This window comes from Columba livia, chromosome 3 (genome assembly GCF_036013475.1).
Source record: "Columba livia isolate bColLiv1 breed racing homer chromosome 3, bColLiv1.pat.W.v2, whole genome shotgun sequence".
Lineage (NCBI taxonomy): Eukaryota > Metazoa > Chordata > Aves > Columbiformes > Columbidae > Columba > Columba livia.
This window is the reverse complement of record NC_088604.1, coordinates 58045380-58067650: the sequence shown is the minus strand read 5'-3', so window position 1 is coordinate 58067650 and position 22271 is coordinate 58045380. Positions and strand designations below refer to the sequence as shown.

The 22271-nt window shown below is 36.3% G+C and overlaps 1 protein-coding gene across 50 annotated transcripts in view; it reads left to right on the top strand.

The window, feature by feature from the left end:
- EPB41L2 (erythrocyte membrane protein band 4.1 like 2) overlaps window positions 1-22271 on the top strand; it is a 103192-nt gene that overhangs the window by 60298 nt on the left and 20623 nt on the right. For 35 of the 50 annotated variants that reach the window (XM_065056969.1, XM_065056967.1, XM_065056963.1 and 32 more), the window contains 8 exons: window positions 3330-3405; window positions 4892-5110; window positions 5573-5660; window positions 7230-7382; window positions 8532-8629; window positions 12756-12928; window positions 16143-16324; window positions 20704-20766. In XM_065056969.1, coding sequence (XP_064913041.1) covers window positions 3330-3405; window positions 4892-5110; window positions 5573-5660; window positions 7230-7382; window positions 8532-8629; window positions 12756-12928; window positions 16143-16324; window positions 20704-20766 — 1052 coding nt within the window. Of the gene's footprint in view, window positions 1-3329; window positions 3406-4891; window positions 5111-5572; window positions 5661-7229; window positions 7383-8531; window positions 8630-12755; window positions 12929-16142; window positions 16325-20448; window positions 20482-20703; window positions 20767-22271 lie in introns of all 50 variants that reach the window. The other 15 variants (XM_065056977.1, XM_065056971.1, XM_065056978.1 and 12 more) reach the window with 2 other exon arrangements.

Below are 22271 nucleotides of genomic sequence, written 5' to 3'. Positions count from 1 at the left end.
TGTAAAAGTTGTGGCTAATTTCAGTCTAAGCTAATTACTCTCGAGTCCATCTTATAAATCATGAAGAGAAGTAAGTACCTGTGCCAGGGAAGAGTTGTCCTGCAGAAGTGCTCCTCTGTGTCTACTAATTATAAAGAATGATTTTGCTGTTTGGAGATGTCTGAGTTTGTGAGCTGAATCTTGTTAGTTCAACTAGGGGTGGCTGGACTCTGGTTTGTGGGGGTTTGTGTGTTGTGTGTGTTTTTTTAATTGATTTTTTTAAAATGTATTTTTGAAAATATGGACTGGATATAGATCTTGTGTGTTCAATTTCCTTAAAAGTAGCTTAAGTGAAATTGCTACCATTTTCTTAATTTTATGGGGCTTTTTTACATCTGTCTGTGAGCAGTGTATCTGTCCTAATCTCACAGTACTCGAAAAATGTTAGCTGAGACACAGAGGTATCATCAGAAAAAGCCTTTACTGGAGAAAAAAACCCCACAATTCACTGATTTCCAAGTTTGAACGGGATGAATCATGTCGATTGTATGCTGCTAGCTAATTGGTTACTTTGCATTCTTTTTCATTAAGAATGTGCCTAAAGTTGCCACAAAAGCATTTTTGAGGTAACAAGCTGGCTAGAAAAATTTTTGACATTTCTATATCCTATATTATTAAACATCGAAACAGAGAGCCTTATCAGGGACAGAATGCTGAAGATCATTTTAAATATCAGAGTTGTTTATTCTTTTTGTCTTGGCCACCAATTCCAGATGCCTGGTATAGTGTGCATTATTGTGTGAAGACAATTATATTTGTATACATCCATTATATGGCTCTAAACAGTATGCTCTAGTGAGAAGTACAAATATAGACTGTGCACATTGTAATATACTTGCTAGTCTTTATTCAGGGGATAGATTTGCTTTCAGTCATCAGGCAAAATATGTCACCAACTGTTCAGAATATATTCAGTAGAAAGTCAACAAAAACATTTTTTCTATGATTTAGTTATGTGAATTAGTATGAGCAGACGCTGACATTTTTCACATAGTCTATACATTCACAGGATTTATGCTCTTTTTAGACTTTATAGAAAGGAGTGTTTTTTTTTCCTTTTTCTTCAAATGGTGTCTAGGTCTCCTGACTACAGTGCTGTCTGAAAGCTAACTTAGAAATGCTGACAAGAAGGAGAAATAGGTTAAGCAGGAATTCATTTGTGACTAGTTTAATGGCAATTTTAGACCAGGAAAAAATTCTTCAGACCAGGGGACATTGCTTCATTCCAGGAAAACTGGTTTAGTACTTGTGTTGGAAGGACACATCCTTCGTCCATCCCTCCCCATCTCAAAGCCCTGTTTACATGACACCTCTGCCTAAACGCTTTTTTCATAGGCATTTTGGCCCAATTGCTTCTTTTCATCAGTTTGGCCTACTCAAAATCAGTGGCTTTTCATTAAATGATGCTGCTAATTCCCTGGGAAATAAATGATGGAAGCAGGCTATTCCAGCTTTAATTCTGTTTGTTTATGCTATATGTATTAATTAGTGTTAGACACTTTTAAAGGTGTTTTTGTCTTAATTCTATCTTGCACTGGATTGCAGTAGATGATGCAATGGGGCATATTTTACCTGATTCAGTAGTCTGTGTACTGCTGATAAATGAGGCTTTCTCTTTTAAGGAGTTCTACCTTATTTTGTAAGCAAAGGTATCATTGTTCTAGCAAATAAATAATCACTGGGAAGATTAAGATATGTTAAAACCCTGAACTCTCAAAAGGTGACTTATTTGCCTGGTGGAGAATGATGTTCACATTTAAGCAGAAATTGGAGTGCTCCAATGAAGTCATGTCTGAAAAACTGAAATAATTTTTGAAACGTTGAAAGACATCAGAAATTTTGACACAAAGCACCTCTTCACCTTTAACAGCTGTGAAATTTTAAAATATGTTGTGTGGGGTATTTTTCCCCCCTTTTTTTAAAAAAAGAAAATAACCTTAAACAAAAATGTCAGCACTCTTTTCTAGCATAATGTTGGAAATGGCATTTCAGTCTTGTTATTAAAATACATATATTTTCAAAGCCTGATTTATTTGCGTAGGACAGATTTTTAAAATAATTTACTATCCAAAATTCATCATTAACAAGCTTTATAAAATGATTACCATGTTTTACCAAAGATCATTTGTGCTAGGTCTTTCACCATAATATTTTTTTTGTATTGGGAGAAAAAGGGCAACAGGAAGGCAAAAAGGCTGCTTAATTGTGTTGATAATATTTTGATTTATTTTCTGATTTTCTTAATTTTGATCAGATCCACGTTGTAGTGTTACTTTCAATATGTTTGGCAAGGTATGGTAAAGCTCAGCTACATTTGCTTTCAAGCAGCATGCAAAGCCAAACTATGAAATTCTTTTCTAGGCTCTTATTTTGGGATTTTCTACTACATGTCCTGTATTGTACTTAATAAAATCTGTTCAAATTAGGGAAGTTCTGTGTTGTCAAGTTATTAGTACCTTCCACTTAATGTATTCTGGCATAGTGTTACAATACTAGTAGAATAACATTCTGAGAATGTATTTTACTTATTGATAAGTGACTTCAGCTTTCAAATCTTAAAGATTTATTTAAAATTAGAGCTATGGAGAAAGGCAACAATTATACTTTGTCAATTAATCTAGTTTTAAGCATGCTTTTGCTTAAAAAATGCAGGTGGTGTTAACAATTCTAACACAAGAGAAATTAAGCTTAAAATGTCTTTGCTATTATAGTTGCTAAAGGTGTTGTTTCATAAAATATATTTTGAAGGAGGAATGGTTAGTATTTAGTCTTCCATGCATTTTGTAGGAATATGAGTAATTTACACATTATCTTTCTGTTATATGCAGCACAGGCCTCATTTTGACATCTCATGTTCACAGCTACTGTAGGGTCTCTCAAATCAACAGTCAGTTTAAATGGGGAGACTGTTACCTTTGGACGAGTTGGAAATAAATACAAATTCATTGCAAGCGTCTTTGAACACAGAATATCTTAAAAGCATTAATATATCACAGTAGTTTTCAAATTAAAAACTTATGCTGATATTTTTATAACTTACTGTAAAACATGTTTTGAAAATAGTTTTTGACAAGCTATTCTTTCACTGTATGTGTATGTGAGTTACTACCTGTTAATGGAAATAATGTATGCTTCTTACTAATGTACTGTAAAAAGAGGGGAAAAAAAACCTTTTTTCAATATTTCAGTGATACAAGATTGATATGACTACCTAACATTTTTCAGTAAGGTTCTTTCTTTGCTTGCTTCAACTTGTTTGAGATTAACAATCAGACATTTCCCTTGTTTAGGTTTACCTTGGATATTCACCTTTAATGTGAAGTTTTATCCTCCAGATCCTTCACAGTTGACTGAAGATATCACTAGGTATGCATAGTTCCTAATTTTAAACTTAAAAACTACTATTAGTGTAATTTGAAGGGCATATAAAATTTCTTTCAGTTTCTGGATGCTGTAACAGGTTTGACTGTTACTCTAGAACACTATAGATGTTCTTATATCAACTGCATTTTGGAATGAGGTTGAAAAGGTAAAGTGAAAACTTCAGGAAGAAACCTGAGAAAAAATAATTTAATGATGAAGTGGGGATATGATTTGGGCAGGGGTTGAGAAGGATCATGTTTGAAAGAAGGTTTATTGTCAGACTGCTGCATTATTATATAGCAAATGAGGGTGTGAGGGTATTGATATTAAGAGTGGGGCTCACAGGATCCAAGACACTTCAGTAACTATCCAGGCTAGGTTGGTAAAAACATAGATTTGTGTACATATGCTTTAAATAAAACATAATAAAACCTGAAAATAATTCTCTTCCAGATTTCTTAGATGGAAAGTACTTAGAATGCAGTGGATACTAGACACCTAATAAGTAGCATTGCAAGACTTAATATAACCAGTGAGTGCAAGGAACTGATGCTCATTTTTTTGGGAGTGATGGAAAACCTGAACAGTTTTGATTTGGAATTAGCTGACTGTGCTGAGGCAGAATATGTTACTATACATCACATCATAGCAGTCTTCTGCACAAAGTAAGATAGCTGCACAAGTCTGTAGTTGATAGACTACAAATAGTCTAAGACATTTAGTATGCAGTATGTTTGAAAGAAGCTGTCTATGTTTACTTTGAAAGTTTCTAGCGAGTTGGTTGAATTTTCAATTGTGTATTCAACTGATAAAAGCATTTTTATGGTTTTAGCTTAAAGCTAAATTCCTTAAACTGTGAGCTTCACTTGTAAAACTTCAACCTTTTTTAGTTTACGTGAAAAATCTGTGCAAGGGTAAGATGTCTGTGGATTGATAACTTGTTAAATTGGGTAGAAGACTGTATGCAGTACCTGAAATATTAAATTCTAATACATGGATGGTTTAAACAAGGCAATTATGAGTTTGGTACTAAACTGGATTTCTTTTGTGTATTACATGACTTGATTATCTGAGGAGCTGCAAGGGATAGAAAAGTTAGAATTTTAAAGCCAAAGTGAAATTTCAAAGGAAATGCATGGGGGTTTACTTGTAAACCTTCAGATACCTGCAGGCTAGAATGCAAAATGAAGTAGTTCGTCAGCTCTTGTTACAAACTAGATACGGTTTTTCATTCATTTATATTGGAAATCAGAATTTTTCCTGCTTTTCAAATTAGTTATGAAAGTAATATTGACTCTTAGAAATGTAAGTGAAATTCACTGTGTCTATAATGCACACACAATGTAAAGCCTAACAAATTATTAATGCATTGACTTATTTTAATATATGCATATGTGATCACATTCATCTTGATAAATTCTGCCGTATCTCTCATGAATTTGCCGCTGGTAACACTTTTTTTCTTTTTCTACTTCCCTTTGTCCTGCAGATATTTCTTGTGCTTACAGCTTCGTCAGGACATTGCATCTGGTCGACTGCCGTGTTCTTTTGTGACTCACGCCCTCCTTGGTTCCTATACCCTGCAGGCTGAGCTGGGTGACCATGACCCAGAGGAGCATCGCAGTGACTATATCAGTGAATTCCAATTTGCGCCCAATCAAACCCAAGAAATGGAAGAGAAAGTAGCTGAGCTACACAAAACACACAGGTCTGTCAGATACAGGGGGATTAAATGAAATCATCACGCTTTGTCATATTTATGTCAGTTCTCCTAGGAGTGTATGTGAAATTGCTAAGCTGACATTATTGTCACTTTGGAAATCTTTTGCTGCGTAGCTAGAACCTCTTACTTTTTGTATGTTTAAAAATTTTAGTTTGAAAATAGTAGCTTCACTAAAATCTCAGAAGAGAACTTCTGGAGAAAATATTTTTATCTGAGCACATGAGTTTAAGCAACATACAACTAGAATATTTTGAAAGAGTGAAGGTGGAAATCTCTACTAAAGAAATATAAATATGCTCTGAAATAACAATTTTCCTTCAGGCCTAAAATGCTATTGATACCTTACGAAATTGAGCTTTTTCTATTTGTCTGAATTCCAGGATTCCACTCAGTTTTGATTCTCATTTTTTTTTGTCAATAAACTCAAGGCTTATTCAATGGTTTTAGGGGCTTGACTCCAGCACAGGCGGATTCCCAGTTCCTAGAAAATGCTAAGAGACTCTCCATGTATGGAGTGGATTTACATCATGCCAAGGTATTGGGGATTGGTTTCGTTTTATTTTAGGATAGATGTGTTCAGTATTAAAGGACATAGTATATATAGATAATTTAAACATGTTCATACACTCAGTTCTTAGGTATAAGACTTTTATCTCTTGGTCACAATAATTACTCTGTTCACAGCTCTAATATCCTTAAAATTTATTTTAAATCTAAGTTTAGTTAGTGCATAGATGTGTGTGAAACTTGGAAATAATACTTTACTCATAAGAGCAGCAAAATACATTTTAAATGTCAGATTTTTGATGCCAAGGAGACATGGGGCTGTAAAGTAAAACCTAAAACAACACAATTGTTATTGTAATACCATGCAAGTTAAATGCAGAGGTGGGGGGAGGCTTTGGGGGAGGGTGTTTTTTTGGTGCTCTTTCTATTCCTCTGGGTAACTCAAATCAAATTTGCGTTTATAGTAGGATTTTTTTAGTTAAAAGCCCAACTAACCAACCCCCTTCCATTCCCTCACACAAATCCAGAATCTCAAATCATTAGGAAAATTACTTCATTGTAAGCATATCAGACTTGTATTTTAAAAAAGAAAATAAAGACCTTTAAGTACTGGAGAAACGTTTAATTCTGTTTCATATGGAAACAATGTGCACTTGTCTTTTCTGATTTTTCCATAGACTATTTCCTGTGTTCTGTTAGAAGCACTTGAAAGAAACATACTTCAGTTTTTATTTGCATACATTAACCATGTCTGTAGAATTAGTTTTTTAATACAAGTGCAGTTTAGCTTTTCAACTGGTCTGTAGCGTTTGAAGGAACTTAGATTGGAGGTTTCTTTTGCTGTAGTGAAGTAAAAGCAAGTGCTAGACCTGTTTGCCTGGATCCACTTGCAGCTGTTAGTTATGCCAGTGAAGCAACTTTTTAATGATAGTGTTGACATTTAGTATAGTTGATTCGTTGCTGGGGCAGACAAGAGATTCTGTTGTATTGTGTAGTGCTTCAGCATATTGAAGCCTTATCCTTAACTGATCAGTTTTTGTAACCTGTAAAAATTGCACCAAATGCTATCAGTGGAACAGAGTGCTCAGAAACTCAGCCTGCCAGCACTTTGAAATCCTTATGTTGACATTTTCAGCCAACTATCCATTACTACGTATGTCTTTGCTGGAATAGTAGGTGACTGTAGAAGATCGCCATGATCACCAAGTTAGACTTTTCACTGACTGTTTTAAGTTGGAAAGGCTTGTTTTTAATTTTTCTTATTTTAATATTTGTTGAAATTATTGGTAGTATACTCACCATTTCTTTCCTTGCTTATCAGTTGTTGACTTAGTCCTGCTTGCCAGAATGTTAAAGAATTCCCCAGAACTGTGGCATATGCAATGGCATATGAGTGCCCAATCCATTACCTTTCCATAGCCTTTCCTATAAAATTAATATACTTGGTTATTTCTGCTATAAGAATCTCATTGTCAGGGTCTTTCAGGTTTGAATATGAAACAAGTCCCAGTTGCATTATTCCCTCAAGGTATGCCAGCAATAACTACTTCTTTGGAATATTGAACTGATGTCTGTGAAATTGTCTCATACGTGCTAGGATTCTGAAGGTGTGGATATCATGCTGGGTGTATGTGCTAATGGACTGCTCATTTACAAAGATAGACTCCGGATCAACCGCTTTGCATGGCCAAAAATTCTGAAAATTTCCTATAAGCGAAGTAATTTCTACATCAAAGTCAGGCCAGCAGAAGTAAGTAGTACCTTTCTTTCTTTGGTTAGATTATTTCTATCCAGCAGCAACATAACATCCTCGTTTTTTTTTTCCCTAGATGTCCTCACAGGCTTATATTGGATTTGAGCAAAACTTAAGAGGGTTTTATTTTCCTCTCAAAATTCTACTGGTGGTTTTAAATATTTTTCTTGATTAGTAAATGCAAACTAAAAAAAATATATTTTCTTTTGTTAATAGATGCCATCCTGTAACTTTTCGTTGTGAGAAAAGCTAGTTACACAGGCCATGATCTTACTGTCTAGACAAACTTGCAGTCCTGGGAGAGAGCCAGCCGCTCTTCCTCCTTGGGTATAATTCTTCACTAAATGTCAATGTATCTGGTTGTATGGGTGTAACCAAAAGCTTGTGAGTTGTCCTGTAGGACATTATAGTTCTTTGTTTGCTGCTGTGGAAATAGTGAATTCAGCTTTCTTTTCAGATATCACTTTAAGTTTGTGGGAGTTTCTAAAGAAGACTGGGGGGTTGTTTCATACACATTGCAACTATGAATTTCACAAAAAATATAAATTCAAACACTATCATGCTTTTTAAAATTACACTCTATGTTTAAGGTAGCTTTTACGGTGTGAATAAATAAAACAAAGGAGAAGTCTGAATACCAACAGCTCAATACAAACAATTGTAGTTTTGTAAATTTTGGAACACAGATGTATTGTTCTTGCACTCACTGATGGTGCATAGTTATATTTTTACGAAGAATTTACTATATAGCAAAATGCATCAGGTAAGCTTAACACTGCAGTATGGATTTCAGATTTTTTATTAAATCCAAGGAAAGTATTCAGCACAACCTGCAGTGCAATTACTTCATAAATACATTGGGCAGGTAGTCAGAAAATTAGCAAGGAACACTAAAGTATTATTGGATTTCTCAAGAGTCATTAGTACAGCTAGGAAATGATAATGTGATTATTACCTGTCATATCTAGCCTGCCAAGTATAATTTTATTAAAAGGCTGGAAATTCTGATTTTCTTTTTTTTAATCTTATGAAGTCTTATGAGAGGAGAGTTACAGCTTGTTAGAGTAATGGAACTATCTGAATTCTGCCTGCTAGTTAATAGCCAGCTTAAGGAAATGGGTTAATTGATTTGTGGATTCTTTCCAGCTGGAACAGTTTGAGAGCACTATTGGGTTCAAACTGCCAAACCATCGAGCTGCTAAGAGGTTATGGAAGGTTTGTGTGGAGCACCATACTTTCTTCAGGTAAATGGTAGTTCTCTGTTTCCCCCACTTTGCCAGGTATGCTCAAATCTCTCTTTGAAAGAATGAGGAAAATAGAGAAGATTTCCCCCCTCTTTGCCACTTATTTCTCAGTCCAGTAACACAGACAGAAGACACTTTACCAATCATTGACCCCAAGTTATCAATTCTGAAGGTCGCAAGTACAATTAACTAGTTAAACTTTAAGAGTGCTAACAGTATGGAACTAAACTAGTGATCAGAGGTAAGACCTGCTGAGAGACAGACCATCTAAAAATCCACTGTATTCCTTCAAAGAAGCTCTCAGGGCTTAGCAGTAATTTTTATTCACTTCATATTCTGCTGACTGTAAATGCTTACAGCTGAATTTTTGCTTATTTATAAACTGGACTAATTCCACAGTCATTTTTTAAATAGAAAATCACTTTAAAACACACTACTATTCGTTTTTATTGGAATCCATAACTTTCTCAGCATTTTTCCCCCAGTAACCAATAAACATAAAATTCTGAATTGATCACTGAAATTGTGGCCTATTTGTAAATGAGCACTTTAACAATAGGCCACAGAGTTTTTTCTGTTTCTACTTTCTCCATTGAAAAGGAATTTGAAAACATCTTCATTTGATTTTTTTTTTTTAACAGCACAAACTCCATGAGTGAGTGCATGTGCCCCTTGCAGCCTTGCAGTCACAGGTTTAGGTTGAATCTGTTATGCATTGAATAGGCATTGAATCTGAGTTTCTTGCTTTAGAAATGAGCACAATAACTAGGGCATGTAAAAGGTAAGCTTCCTCCTTCAGCAGCCTGTTTGTTTTGTTTTAGAAAAAGCAACTGTATTTGAAGGTAGATGCAATCCTGTCTCTGCATACTAGTGTAAGCCCAATATACTTGCTAGACTGAGACCTTGAAAGAACTTGGGGAACATGAGACCTAAGCAGTTCATTACTGGAACTCTCTCACTGGATGGTTTTCAGGATTTAGATTTTCATTGAATGTAGAATATTCTTGAATGCAATATTAGAATTTGTGCTGAGATTGGCAGTCTCAAAATGATTAATTTAGAAGCACTTCTTTTTGAAATCCTGATCAAAGATTTTTTTTCTCGTGTTTGATAGAATTCATTGGTTAGATTTATTGAGAAGCCTACTCCACCATTCTATTCTTGAAAATTTGAAGTTTGTTTTGGCTGATGAAATCTGTTACCACAATTAGCCTGCAGTTCTGTCTGCAATTAAAAGTTTATCAACACTCTTCAAAAACCTCATGCAGTGGTTTGCTTTGCTGGGAAACTGTACTTCTTGGTTTTATAGTAATAAAATGGAGCTGAATAGGGAGAAAACCAAAATCTTATGGAAGTTAAAAATACTAAACTGAGCACTAGCATTTGCAAATACAAGTTTCCAGGGGCATTAACACATATTAGATAATCTTCCTACAAAAATAATAAAAATAATAATTGGATTTTATTCCAATCAGAAGTGGCTTTTCCTAACCAGGAATGACATTATAATGAAAATTATGCAACAAATATTTGAACTATTCTGTAAAATACATATACCCCACTGATGTCATCAGAAAATCCTTAGAACCTCTCATCCTGTTTTAAAAACACTGAAATAAATCCAGCTCTGTTTTTCTCCAAAGATAAAAAGCAGAACGTAATTGCTACAGTCCAAGAGACTGATGCTCTTTCAGAGCATGTGTAAAGCATGTGTGATACCACAGAAAATTGTGCTCAATCTAGATGTACATTTTTAGCTTCCAGATCTCTTAGCATGTCCTGTATAACATTGTAAGATTCCTTGTGTTTTCTTTTGCAATGCTTTGCCTTTTCTCAAATAATTACATTAAGATTCATCTTCTTATAATGTATGAGAAATGCAGCCAGAATATGAAGTTATTTATAAAAATCTGTAATGAACTATATTGAAAATGACAACAAAAAGGTATTGGATTCACTCAACATTATAGGTTTCCAGTAACTTTTTCAAAGATCAACAATCTGCTTTAAGAAATACAGACTATGTATTGACATAATTCTTTTGAGGTAAGCTTAGTGTGCAACTCTGGATCTTAACCAATGGCTGCAGAAACCTGCTCATAATTCTGTTTTATGATGTTTTCTCTGAAATTTTCATGATTGTTTCTGTGTTTCCCCAGAATGTCTTAAAACAGTAAAAGCATAGTTTTCAGATATTTCATGTATTTAAGCTTGTAATACAAAAAAAATCTACTCAAATACCCTTAATCAGGAAGTAATTAGTTCTCTTGGTTTTTTTTGTTGTGTTTTTTTTTTTTTTTCCCCCACATTAAAAGATTAAAAGTTTATCTCAGCAGGGTGAAAGATAAAAATGGCAGTTAATGCTGTAGCCTTGCCAAAACTGGAAAAGAACAGAAAGAACCTTGGAAAAACCCTCTTGGCCTTCTTCCTCTTAGAGCATAATGCACTCCCTCTTGGAAATAATGTGGAAAAATAAATTGTCACAAAGATTGCATAAGGCTGTTTTATAGAAGAAATGAAAATGAAGCTCCAGTTACTTGTAATTTAATATAATAGGCAGCCTTAGTGCAGAGAGGTGGATTAGTCTTGAATTCTGTTTTCTTAAAAAATATCTTGAAACAGATAAGGATTCAGGTGCATGCATCTGCGTTGTACGTGTGCAGGATTGGATCCTCCTGACTAGTGCTCTGGCAAAGCCATCAACATCCTCCCTTAGAGGAGGTGGTAACTTTTCTGTCTTGCTCACTATTCCTTTTGCTAAACATCTGAAAACTCTTCAGTTTTGCTGAAATATCTTTAGAATGACTGTCAGTTCTCAGAACCTACCACTGGATACTGTTTTAACGTCTTGGATTGGATTCTACTGACACAGATATTCCCTAGGCAAATGCTTCAGAAAAGGAGAATGAAGTCAGTGTACTTTTAAGTCTAGCTTGCCTGTCTGTGCCACCCTAAGTACAAAGGGTACAGTAGTTGCTGGTTCTGCTTGAAAGAACCTGATGTTCAGTGAGCTTCTCATCCTTTGTAGACCCTCAGATCAAAAAGCTCTATCTGCAATATTCTGATGGTTCTATGCAGAGGGAGAACAGGGCATGGAGACTGCCATGCTGGCTGAGCACATGTTTGCAGCACTATGTTGATCCAAGGAACAACATCGAAGACCTTTCTAGAGAAGCTGAGACTGGGAAGTGTTCCTGCAGTGATGATTGTTTATCCTGTCAAAAAGGATGGCACTGGAACAAACAGTACCCTCAGTGTTGAAGCTGATGGCGTAGAATTCAAAAACTAAGTACAAGCAATGAACATTAGATGCATAAGAGTGTTAAGTCCTGATACTGAAAGAAAGCCAGAGAGGTGCAGAGGACCTGTCTCGTCTAATTCATATGGTGGCAAAAACGGGTAGAACAAAACGGTGTCCCTCATAGCAAATTGTTACTGGACTTTCTGACATTAGCTCAAACACTTAGGTACAAACATACATACCCTTCATTAATAGTACTTGTAACTGAATCCCTTTTTCACCCTTTTCACATAATATGCTTTTTTTCACCCCCTCTGTATATCCAGCAAGCATCAATTTATACAAATCTATAAATGACATTGTAAAGAAACAGGAGTCTGAATCTAGCTTGTTAACCTTCTTACTATTGGGTCACAACTCTCTAGCTGTTTGAGGTGCCATTCCCTTACTTTGAGGAAGAGCAGCCACTGTATTGCTATCTCAGGATACAGCAAAGACAGTGGAAGTGAAATTTATACTTATTACTAAAGTAACTTTCTAAGGAGAGAGAGCTGAGAGGTATTCTATATGCACCCATAATGGCCTCAGCTTTCTAGAAAAGATACCAATTGACCAAGATAACACCAAAAGATAAGGATCCAAGATGCTTAAAAATACTGTGGAAAATGTGGTGGTTATCAACATCACTTCAATTCCAACTGTAAATAATAAGTAACATGCATTGTTTTAGAAGTTCTTCACAGAGCTTATGGTAGAGTCTTTTCTTGGAGTGCATAAATCATGCATGATGAACTAAAGCTGAAGCATAATAAGTAGCTTTAAAGTACCTCATTAAATACATAAAATAAAGCCTGTTTAACTGACTTTCTCATATTTCCTTTTTAGACTTGTGTCACCAGAACAGCCTCCAAAAGCCAAGTTTCTAACGTTGGGTTCCAAGTTCCGCTACAGTGGACGTACACAAGCACAGACACGACAGGCCAGCAACCTCATAGACAGACCAGCTCCATACTTCGAGCGCACTTCAAGTAAACGTGTTTCCAGGAGCCTTGATGGAGGTATGAAATTTGACTTATTTCTTTGGTGTGATGATTACATTATGTGTTGTCATTCTGATCTGACCAGTATTCCAAAATGTTGACATTACGGATGCCCAGAATGTCAATTGACAAATTTATAATGGTTGATGTGAGGAGCAGCTGATTTTGTTACTTGTCAGTTTTAGGTGACCTAAGCAGTAAGTTAAGGCACTGTCTAAATTGTGTGGCAGTGCTGCAAATATATGGAGGATTCTATATTGGACATACAGTGTTCACTACTTGTATTTTGTTTTTACGGGTTAGGCATGCACTATATGCTGTTGATTAAAATTGCTTGGCTAGTGGCAGCTTTTGGGCTCTGTGTTGGCCTGGGTGCTACTCTACACCAAGCAGAAAAGGCAAAACAAATTCTTCTAGTTTTGTATCTATTTGTTCAGTTTATTTTTCTCCTAGTATATTTATTAGTCGCTTCTGTGTTTAGTTAATGTGTTTTATGTTGAGATTGTTTGAACAGATATAATTTTTGTGTCGTTACTGGTGTTTGGTGTCTGAGCAGAAATACCTTCTGGTTCCCTTTGTTGGAAACAGGCATGCTTTTGAAAGGTAGGTATACCAGCAGTATGTGTGAGATGTAGAAGCACATGTTTTACACTAGATCACTTTTGAAATAAATATAAGGTAGAGAAATTCTTCACAAAAACGATGTGAAGCTTGTCTTTTATTCTAGTGAAGTTGCGTATGCCTTAATCTAAGTGAACTGTGACAATGGTATACGACTTTAGTTACAATTCAGCCTTTAATTTTACCTTTTTTCTCCAAAACTTTTTTTTACTTAGAAGACTTTTACATCTGAGTTGGTTTTAATGTCTGTGCTTCTACTTGTTAGAAACAATTTGCTTTCTGCCCAATTCTTGGAGATTGTATCAGGAAGCCTTTCTGAGACCCCTTGTGTGTCATCTGAAGAATACAGAGGTGTATGTATGTGTGGTCAGGGCCAAACTTTCACTTGCACAGAGCTATCACAATCAAAATTTTGAGCATAATGGAACATTGCTCTTGGTTTTCCTTTTTTCCCCTCTTAATCATCTTTGATTTCATTTCAAACAAACCAGCTATTCCTGGCAGCATTTAAGGCAGCTTGCTGGTGTTGCTGTCTGCAGGCTGTAATAGTTTTAAACTGTGTTCATTCAAAGTCAAACTTAAATATTGTTCTTTCATCAGGCAGTAGTCCAGATACAGGTTCATACTGTGAGTGAACAGCTGAAAGGAGAAATCCTGTAGGGGGTTACTAACTCTCCCTTGTGAGCAACCAGTCCAGTGTCACTGTTCCTCTTGAATACCTAGAGCTGCGTATTCATCTTTGTAGGGGTTACTCTTGTTCTGTTCCCATCTCACCCTCACTAGAGGGGCTGCAGAATGGGCTGAAAGGAACCTTGTGAAATTCAACAAAAATAAATGCGGGGTCCCACATCTGAGAAGGAGCAGCATTATGCACCGGTACACACTGGGGGAGCAACTGCACTGAAAGCGGCTTTGCAGAAAAGGTTCTGGGGACTCCTGCTGGACAAGTCGAACATGAGTCAACAGTGTGCCCTTACAGCAGAAGCAGCCAACTGTATGCTGGGCTGGATTAGCAAGAGCAGAACCAGCACATTAGGAGAAATTATTATTCATCTCTATTCAGTACTTTGTGAAGACCATATCTGAAGTACTTGTGTGCATCTTTAGGCTTCACAGTATTAGATGGGCACTGACATATTGCAATGAGTGCAGTAAGGACCACCAAGCTGGCCAGGGGACTGGGGCTCATGGTATATGAGGAGAGGCTAAGGGAACTGTGGTTCTTTAGCTTTAGTAGTGAGATATTACTGTCTACAGCAACCTATGGGGAAGATATAGATAAGATGGAGCCATGCTTTTCTCAGAGGTGTCCAGGAATAAGGCAATAGGGAGTGCCTGCAAGTTGAGATAGAGCAAATTTCAGTTAGAAATAAGAATTATTTTCTTGTTGTTTAAAAATACATTGCATATGCTCAAAATTCAACTGGACAAGTCCCTGAGCAACCTGGTCTAATTGGACTTGCTCTGAGCCGGGGCTTGGACTAGCTGATCTCCAGATGTCCCTTCCAACTGAAATTATGCCGTGATTTGTAAAAAGTTGCTTGTGGAACTTGAGGGACATATACCCAAGAAATACTCCTTCCACCCAAGAAATACGCTATTTGACACCCAAGAAGAGATCGGAAGCTTAAGTTGGAGAACTTACTATGTAGGCTCTGAAAGCCCAACATCCCAAATCTCACATTTGCCATTAGCTGGCCTTGGCTTCTCAGCAGCTTAAGGGAGTCTCTGATGTGGAGCTCAGACTGTTCTCAAAAGAGGACAGCCCTTGAAGGTACTCCAAGAAACGCCTCTTCCTCTCAACTTTCTGCACCTTGGCTTTGTAAATTCAAGGCATATGGAGGTATTACAGAAGATTGCTAAGTTTATATCAAAGTTGTGTTTATTAAATTAAAATTAAATTAAATTAAATTAAAATTCTCCTGTATTTCAGTACTACTGTTTTGACTGAGCCAGTCATCCTGATTAAAAAAAAAAGCCATCCTCCTCATTAATCCTATTATGCTGAATCAAATAAGAGGAAAAACTAATTTAAGGCCTTTCACTCTCTTGTGCTTTGACTGTATTCAAGTATATATATTCAGTATTTTCCCCCTTCCATTTTTTGCAAGAATGTAGGGAGAAAGTCTTACTTGCACTGAGCTATTGTTTCTTCAGATTTGCTAAGGTTCCAGAATAAAAATACTGTGACAGATAGGTAGCTATTTCCATATTGCATTTAAACAGTCCTCTCAAAATAGTGAATTTCCACAAAACACTGTTGCTTATTTCTCTTTTGCTATTGTGATTTACACAGTCACAACAACAGTACCTTCAATTTGCCTTCCAAGAGGAATCAGAAAGTTGATAATTAAATAACTACTTGATACTGTGGGTATTTTTCCCTTGCGAAGTGCACACTATATGACAAGGGTACATTGCTGTTTCTGTCAGTGCAAGGAGAACCATAGACCTTTTTGCGAAGTCAAGAAGCTTAAAAATATTTTATCACTCGATAACTAGTCTGTATTGCTCATTGATTACATCACAATAAAGTAAGTTTGTTAAGATGTCTTAAAACCAAAATGTTCTGACTTACCCGATTAACCAAAATTATTTTGTTCTCTAATAGCTCCCATGGGTATCTCAGATCAAAGTCTGCTAAGAGACTTCCCTGCTACTGCAAGGCAGGCTGCTGGAGATAAAATACTTGACCTTGACGCTGCTGGTCAGGCCAAATTAAAAGAAGGTGGCAGAGAAGAAGATGGAAGCCCAGTCAAAACTCCACAATTAGAATTGACTCAGGATGGAAAGGTATGGCTGACTTCTACACCAAAATTACTTGTTCATGTGTTTTGTGTCCATTTGTGGTTATTTAGTGCCTATCACTTCTAAGCATCATACAGAACACCATATTAAAATATTAAAGGAAAATTGTCAAGTGCTTGCTGTCAGTTTAATTTAATGTGAGTGTAAGCAAAAGAAAATACAAACTTCTTAATGCTATTGACCTAAGGTTTCTTTTATTGCTATAAATTTACTTTGCTTGCAGGAGTTCTTGAAAAAAAAATGTTTCAAGCAGTAATAATGTTTTATTCATTTCCTTAGTTTATTTAGACTTAAAAAGAAATTGTTAGTATATCCACAGTTGTGTACATTCTATAAAACAGAGTATGTTATGACTGTGTTTAATTACCATAGGTAACAGTATTGTTTTAGTAGCCGTTGCAGAATTACTTCATCCTTTAAAAACTTGTGTGTTGACTGAGGCATAGATTTCTGTGAGAAGTCGAGTACTTTGGTCTGTTCCTGTTGCAAACAACCATTCACTTGTCTTGTTTGTTTGAGCTACTGGGGGAAAAGGTCAAAAAATTAAATTTATATCTTGTATGAGTTGATGTAAAAATTTCCTTCCGAAGTGTCAGCTGAAATCTGCTGCTCTTCTCTCTTGGAGGTCATTTCTTTTTTTGGCAGTTCTCTAGAATCTTCTTCCGTATTTGAAGAGTAATTTTGTTTTCAAACATTTTTGCAAGTTAGCTACCCATTTGATTCCTAGGAGGACTGCTGATTTTCTCTGTGCAGTTCACAGGTTCCCAGTGCATTCAACTGTAGGAAGGGAACAAATACCAACAGTTGCTTTTTTTTGTTTGTTTTGTTTGCTGGCAAGTTGAAATAATTTTGAATTCGCCTAGGAAAAAGGCACACAGAGTGTTTCTTTATGGGAGAAAAATGGTAAAATAAGTTACTATGTTTTGACTGTGGGCTTGGTAAAATGGTGATACTCCCCTGTTTTCAAAGTGGCAGTATCTGTCAATATTTTAACCAAAAGAAAAAAAAAATAGAAGTTGTTCCAGGAAGCTGTTCAGTAAGGTTTTGTTACACAGGCCAATTCTGTGAACAGCTTGCTTTCCCCTCTAGTGCAGATACTACTTTTTCTTTCTGGCTCTCTTTAAGTCCTAGAGGAAATGGTTATAAACCCAAGAATCAAAGAGCCAGCTTGTCTTTCGTGTACTGCACTGTCCCTTGACCTTTCTGCAAAAGCTTTGAATGTCTGTCCGCTTCCATCTGTTGTGACTATTACAGTTCAAAAGTGCACAGTTCTTTACAGCCTCAGAACAAAACATTCGTAATGGGTTCCTTTCGTAATCCACAGAAGTAAACAAGTTGGCTGCTTGTAAAACACAAAGGGATTTCTATTTTTATTTGCCATTTCTATTGCATTAGTAGAGCTATCCCTGCTTCTAAATAAACAATTTCACTAACTAATAATTTCTATTTTTTTTCCCCTCTTCTTGTGCCTTCAAACTTGTTTTGCTTTCATTTTCCACTGCGCACAGAGTTTTTTTCTTCAGCTCACTCACGTACACCCATCATCACTACCCATCCATTCTGTATCATCCCATCTCACAGACCTGTCACCTGTCCCCGAGATGGACATGCTTTCAGATATTTCAGAGGAAGATACCTTTGGGGAGCCCCTTCTTACCATCCCAGACATCTCAGAGTGCAGTTCCATGAACGAAACACCAAACCATAATAAAACCGAAGTAGCTTTACCAAATAATATCTTTGAATCCATGAGACCCCTACCTAGTCGAGGCTCCCCTGCCGTGGAGGGAAATATCCATAAAAATGACTACAAAAGCACCGAGCTGTGTGTCTCATTCAGCTTTATCAGATGCTTTTCTTTTAGTTTCCGTTCGCTGCTTGATGAGGATGGTTATATTACATTTCCTAGCCTTCCTGATGTTTGTAGCTCTTTCCTCCCGCCTGGCCTTCAGCACTATATTCCCATTACCTCTCCTTCCTTCATCCCCTCTTTCCTTCTTATCTTTGTCCTGCTATCTGCTTTCCAGTCTATTCCTTTTTCACTCATGTTTTCCCTTCCTCTTGCTCTGTCCCTCTGCTACCTGGAGCCTAAGGTGACTTCCTTTAGTGCCTCTAATGACAGTAGCCTGAATGACAAAGCAGAGGAAGAGGAGGTCTGTAATTTTGTTGCTTAAATGTTGACACTTGCACATAGCTTTTGTGCCTGTTCTCCCAGAGGCTTGCTCAGTTTTGCACACTTCCTAGTGTAGGAATATGTCTACATACATGCCTGTATATTTATAAATACACACACACGTATAGCTGAATCTTTATAACTTTTGTCATTTCTGAAAAATGGCCATTGCGGGATTTTTAGTCAGTAAATAGCTGATGGTTTTTCTGCTTGAATTCCTACAGCATGCACAATTTCATTACAGAATCACAGCTGCAGGTAGAGTTGCTTTCTACTTCAAAATGTTTGTAAGCACAGAAGTCTGAATACTGAAAGTGCTGTGTAATAACAGATATATTATTACTGTATACTATTTGCAAGTTGTGTGACTTGCAGCATGGGTTTGTGTTAAAATGCACATCTCCTGCGTGCATTGACTGGAATGCACCACTCCAAAGTTCTGTTGAGATCCGAAAAGTAAAATTCCTAAAAGCTGATTTCAGGAAACTCTGGATGCTTTAAGACCGGCGATTTTTGTTGTTCCAGATTTCAGATGTTTCTGCTCTACAAGGGTGTGTGCAAAGTTGAGTCTGTCCAAGGCACTGTGTGCTGTGTGTTTTTTGGATTTATTTTCAAGTGCTGTGATTAATCTCTAGCAGCAGTTAAGGAGGAGATTGACTTTGTTCATTAGCTGGGATTGCAGGTTCTATCAAACTTGCATCACTGGATTCTGAACATTCTTTGAAATATACTGTTAAAATTGCTATACAGAAGCCTCAGTCACACTAATACATGTTGCTCTGATCATCTGGAGTGCCTGGCAAAATGCTTCCTTTCCTCATGTCTACTGTGCATGTTACAGCAATACATCTAGAAAAAGGTGATTTATTTTGATGTTCAAAGGAAATATGAAACCAAATATTATAGAATCAAAAAGGGGGAGGCACTGTTCAATGTTACATTAAACAAAGTTAAACTGAGTAAATCAATACAATGTCCATATTAAAAACATGCTAAATAAGGCACGATGCCATTAAAACACCAATCAAAGTTTAAAATAATTACTTCAAAGACTTTCTCAGTTTTTCTGTAACCTGATTCAACCCATCATTTCTAATAAAGTTGCAGAAAGTAGAACCCCAGATAAGTGAGAAATGAATAAAAATGCGATATGTAACACATTATGTGTACATTCACATAGAATTGAAAATACAACAGTATGTGCAATAAGTAAAACCCTTTCAAATTTATGTACTCACACAGTGTTGACTTCTATAATGCATCTATTCCTAAGATTAGCAGTTGGTATTTATGCCTGTGGAAAGATTGGCAAGTGGTTTGATTGCTGTTCTTTAAGAAATTCAGAATACTAGTAGGTAAGAAATGAAGATTAGCTACCATTTCCAACAGAGTGCATTGCAGTTGGAGGAAGACTATATTCACCTAAAAAGGGGGAGGGGTGCAAATAACTCAGTGTGGGACAGCAGCATTCTTAAAATAATTAAGACAGTCTGTAAATACAGTATTCAGGTGTTTGCCTTGAAACTGAGACTCTCTTCCCAAAAGAACTCATGCACTAGATTCCATTTTCCCATCAACTTGTGGCAGAGTTTAAGGTGCTTAACACAGAAATCATATGTGTCATTGTTTTTTCTTTACTCATTCTTAAATTTCCATCTGGGAAAACATTGGAAAGTCCAGCAATAAAGGGACACAGTGAAAAACTTCCATTTTTCATGCCACTTACACCAAATATTCCTTCAGCCATTCTACAACAATGTAGGTGAAGGAAGACAAAAGTCGCTTAATGATTTCAACATCATCTGGGGCCGAAACAGTGAAGGTCTGTAAATATAGCACGCTTTGCAGCATTTACAAAGAGCTTAAGCCTCTGTGTTAGTCTGTAAGCATATGTTAACGGTTCCTTTTCTTGATAATTTGCCATGTGCTCACATAGGTGGACTCTGAAGAGGAGGAAGCACAGGAGAAGGTGCATGGTTGTTTCTTTACAATTAAATCTGGCTGTAGCGCGTTGCCTTGTTAGCACCCTAAACTTTTGTGGATTTAGTCTGGAATAGTGCCTTTTCACCTTGCCATTTTATTTCCTTTATTTTACTGTCTGATTCTAAGGGTCTTTATTTATTTAATTGGTGGTACATTTTATGTTCTTTTTTTTTTTTTTCCCTTCTCTCTGTGTGGCTTAATTTCACAGAGCAATTCCTTGAGAGTAGACGGGGAAAATATTTATGTCAGACATAGCAATTTAATGTTGGAGGTTTGTATATAATATAAGAAACACTTTCCCTTCTCACGGGCTGCCAGGCTGCATGGGATGGGAGGTCACTTGCAGGCTGTTATGGTCACAGTGCATGAAGTGCATGGGGGAGAAACAGCTTGGAAGTTCTGCATGTTATTGTTCTAGATTCTGAGTTTAAATTTAAAAAAAACCACAACAAAATACCAACCAACAACAAAAAAATCCAATAAACCAAAAAAAAAAACCCTCAGCTTGAATGTTAAATGTACATTTTGTGTACTTTTTGATACATGTTTTCAAGGTGGCAACTGGGAATAATAGCCCTATTTAGATAAAGTAAATACATGAGGCCAATTCATAATCCTAAGTGGGATTTCTATATTGCACGTCAATGTGTGCATCTTCTGTTGGGCAGGGTTTCTAGTTTTCACCAGTTTTTGATCATCCTTTATCAAATTCATTATCTGAAATAATGTAGTTAGTAAGAAACAAGCAGTGATAGAAGGATGGATAAACTAATTGTGGTTCTGACACTTACTGATTTTTAGGAACCTTGAGAAATGTGGCACTATATTCTTAAAGGGAATGTTTAGATATGCTTCTGAAATCTTTGCCTTACTTTTTCAGTTCTTACATGGAAGTAATTCTTGCTTCCTAAGGGTTGTTTTTCATTGAAGATGAGCATCTATGAAGAGCTTTGAACAGTATGTTAATACCTAGTGCTTTGTCACAGAAGTAGGGATTTTTATTCTAAGAATTCCTATATAGTCTGTTAATCTGGATTACTTTATCCAAGATGGTTTTAGTTGCAATCAGTGTAATTTAATTTATGGTTAATAATATAAACTAGTAACTGAAGAAATTTTAGGAAGTCCTGCTGCCATTTTTTATTTATTTTATACATCCAGATGGGGCTATAAATAATTCCCTTTGTCACAAAAACTGTCCTTTAAAAATCATTGGTCTTGTTCAGTAATAAGGAGATGTATGGATCGCAGTAACCCAACTAATATAATTTTTTTGGCTTTTAGCAGCTTTTGATCACTATTGAAACTTTGCTTGTATGTAACTTACTAAAGCATTGAAAGTGTGCATTGCGTAACTGTGCTTTGATCAAGTCCAAGAAACGTGCCTTGTGTCAAGCCAAGACAGGTTTTAAAATTATGACATGATTGTTAACAAGCTTCAGTTGGGTAATAGAATGCCTTTGGCATAAGGTTTTACTTCACTCAATAAATACGTACCTTAGGGGGACATATTTAATGTCTCGTTAGTTAGCCCTAGATTAAAAGTGAAGCTTTGGTCCTGTGACACAATGGACCTACTGAGTTGCCAGAAGGGGATGGAGAGGTTCTTAGTGTTCAAAGTGCATGTGTGAATATTTGCAGAATTAGAAAATAGATGTGCAGCGCCGAACTGTTACTGGTGCTGTATGTACAAGTGAAAAGAAATGAGAAACTAGTGAGTTTGTATTGGGTTTGGGTTTTTTGTGACTAAAGATGTGATGTTTTTGCATTGTGAAC